The sequence below is a fragment of the Trypanosoma equiperdum genome (genome assembly GCF_001457755.1).
Source record: "Trypanosoma equiperdum strain OVI genome assembly, contig: ctg_707, whole genome shotgun sequence".
Classification (NCBI taxonomy): Eukaryota; Euglenozoa; class Kinetoplastea; order Trypanosomatida; family Trypanosomatidae; genus Trypanosoma; species Trypanosoma equiperdum.
Window position 1 is genome coordinate 4938 of NW_027124651.1, and position 1057 is coordinate 5994.

The window sequence follows — 1057 nt, forward strand, 5'->3', positions numbered from 1 at the left end:
GGCCAGTTGTTATGCTACTGGATCGATCGTCAACGAGCCGACAGTCTCGCTTTTAATGGATTTCTGCGTTTTCGGAAGATCCTTCCGATCTGTGCACAGGTAGTGTACAAGGCGCGCACGGTTTATAGCCGGCTCCTTAGAGTTTTCTTTGGTCGCTTGCCGGCATTCGCTGTTGCTTGTGAATGATAGTTCCGTGGCTGTGAGAGGTGCTGGCTTGCCAGTTGTGGCGCTGCCAAGGCCTAGAAAGTTGGTGCCGCCGTAAGTTGCTGTGTCGCTACAGCCGCCTTGGGGTGCGCAGGTGGTCATGCTGGCCGGATCGTTTCCTTTGCTTGCGATTTTGAGCAGTGTCGCTGGTGGCTTAAAGTTTTTGTCTTCCACACCTTTATAGTTGGTATTCGTCTGTAACTCACTTGCTGCGAGCTTTAGCTTAGGCTCGCTGTCCTGTGTGTTGCAGGCTGTATTTCCTTTGCTTGTTTTAAGTTGCAGCGTCACCGAGACAGCCATATCTGCCGATGGTATTACGTTGCCCGGCGTCCCCTCCTTTGCTGCTTCAGAGTACTCTGGTGTCGTCGCGGCGTTGATGTGTTGTAGGGCTCCTAGCTGTCCCTGTCTTCTGCTTATTTCGAGTGCTGTAGTTGTCACTGCGCCTGCTGCTTTTTGCAACTCCCTTGTTGCTGCGAGGGATTTCCGGTGCGCCAACGCCGCCAGGAAAGAAAATGCTGCGCCTGTTGGTGTTCCTGAATGCATTGCCGCTGCCAGTTCTAGTGCTTTTTCTTCGTCTGTCAACTTTACGTTATCCGCGAGGGTTGACGCTGCTGTGCCGAATGCGGACTTAAGATGGGTGAGGTACGCCAGTTCTGTGCAGGCGTCGGTTACTGCTTGTACTGCGTTGCCATCCGATTGGCTTGATCCTTCTTTCGTGAACAGAAGCGCTAAAGCGGCGACTATTAGCCTTAATGGCGGTGCTTTAAAGCTGTCCGTTGTGCTCAGGTTTCGCCTCCTCTGAGTCATGTTTTCAAAGCACTTTGCTTGGTGTTTCGCTTTGTTTTTCGTTTGA

The 1057-nt window shown here is 52.1% G+C and overlaps 1 pseudogene across 1 annotated transcript in view; it reads right to left on the minus strand.

The window, feature by feature from the left end:
- The window catches only part of TEOVI_000329200:pseudogene, a 1366-nt pseudogene extending 409 nt beyond the window's left edge, over positions 1-957 (minus strand). Inside the window, exon 1 of the mRNA in view lies at positions 1-957. This exon is cut by the window's left edge and continues 309 nt beyond it. Within this exon, the coding sequence occupies positions 1-957 (957 nt within the window).
- Positions 958-1057: the final 100 nt, after the last annotated feature.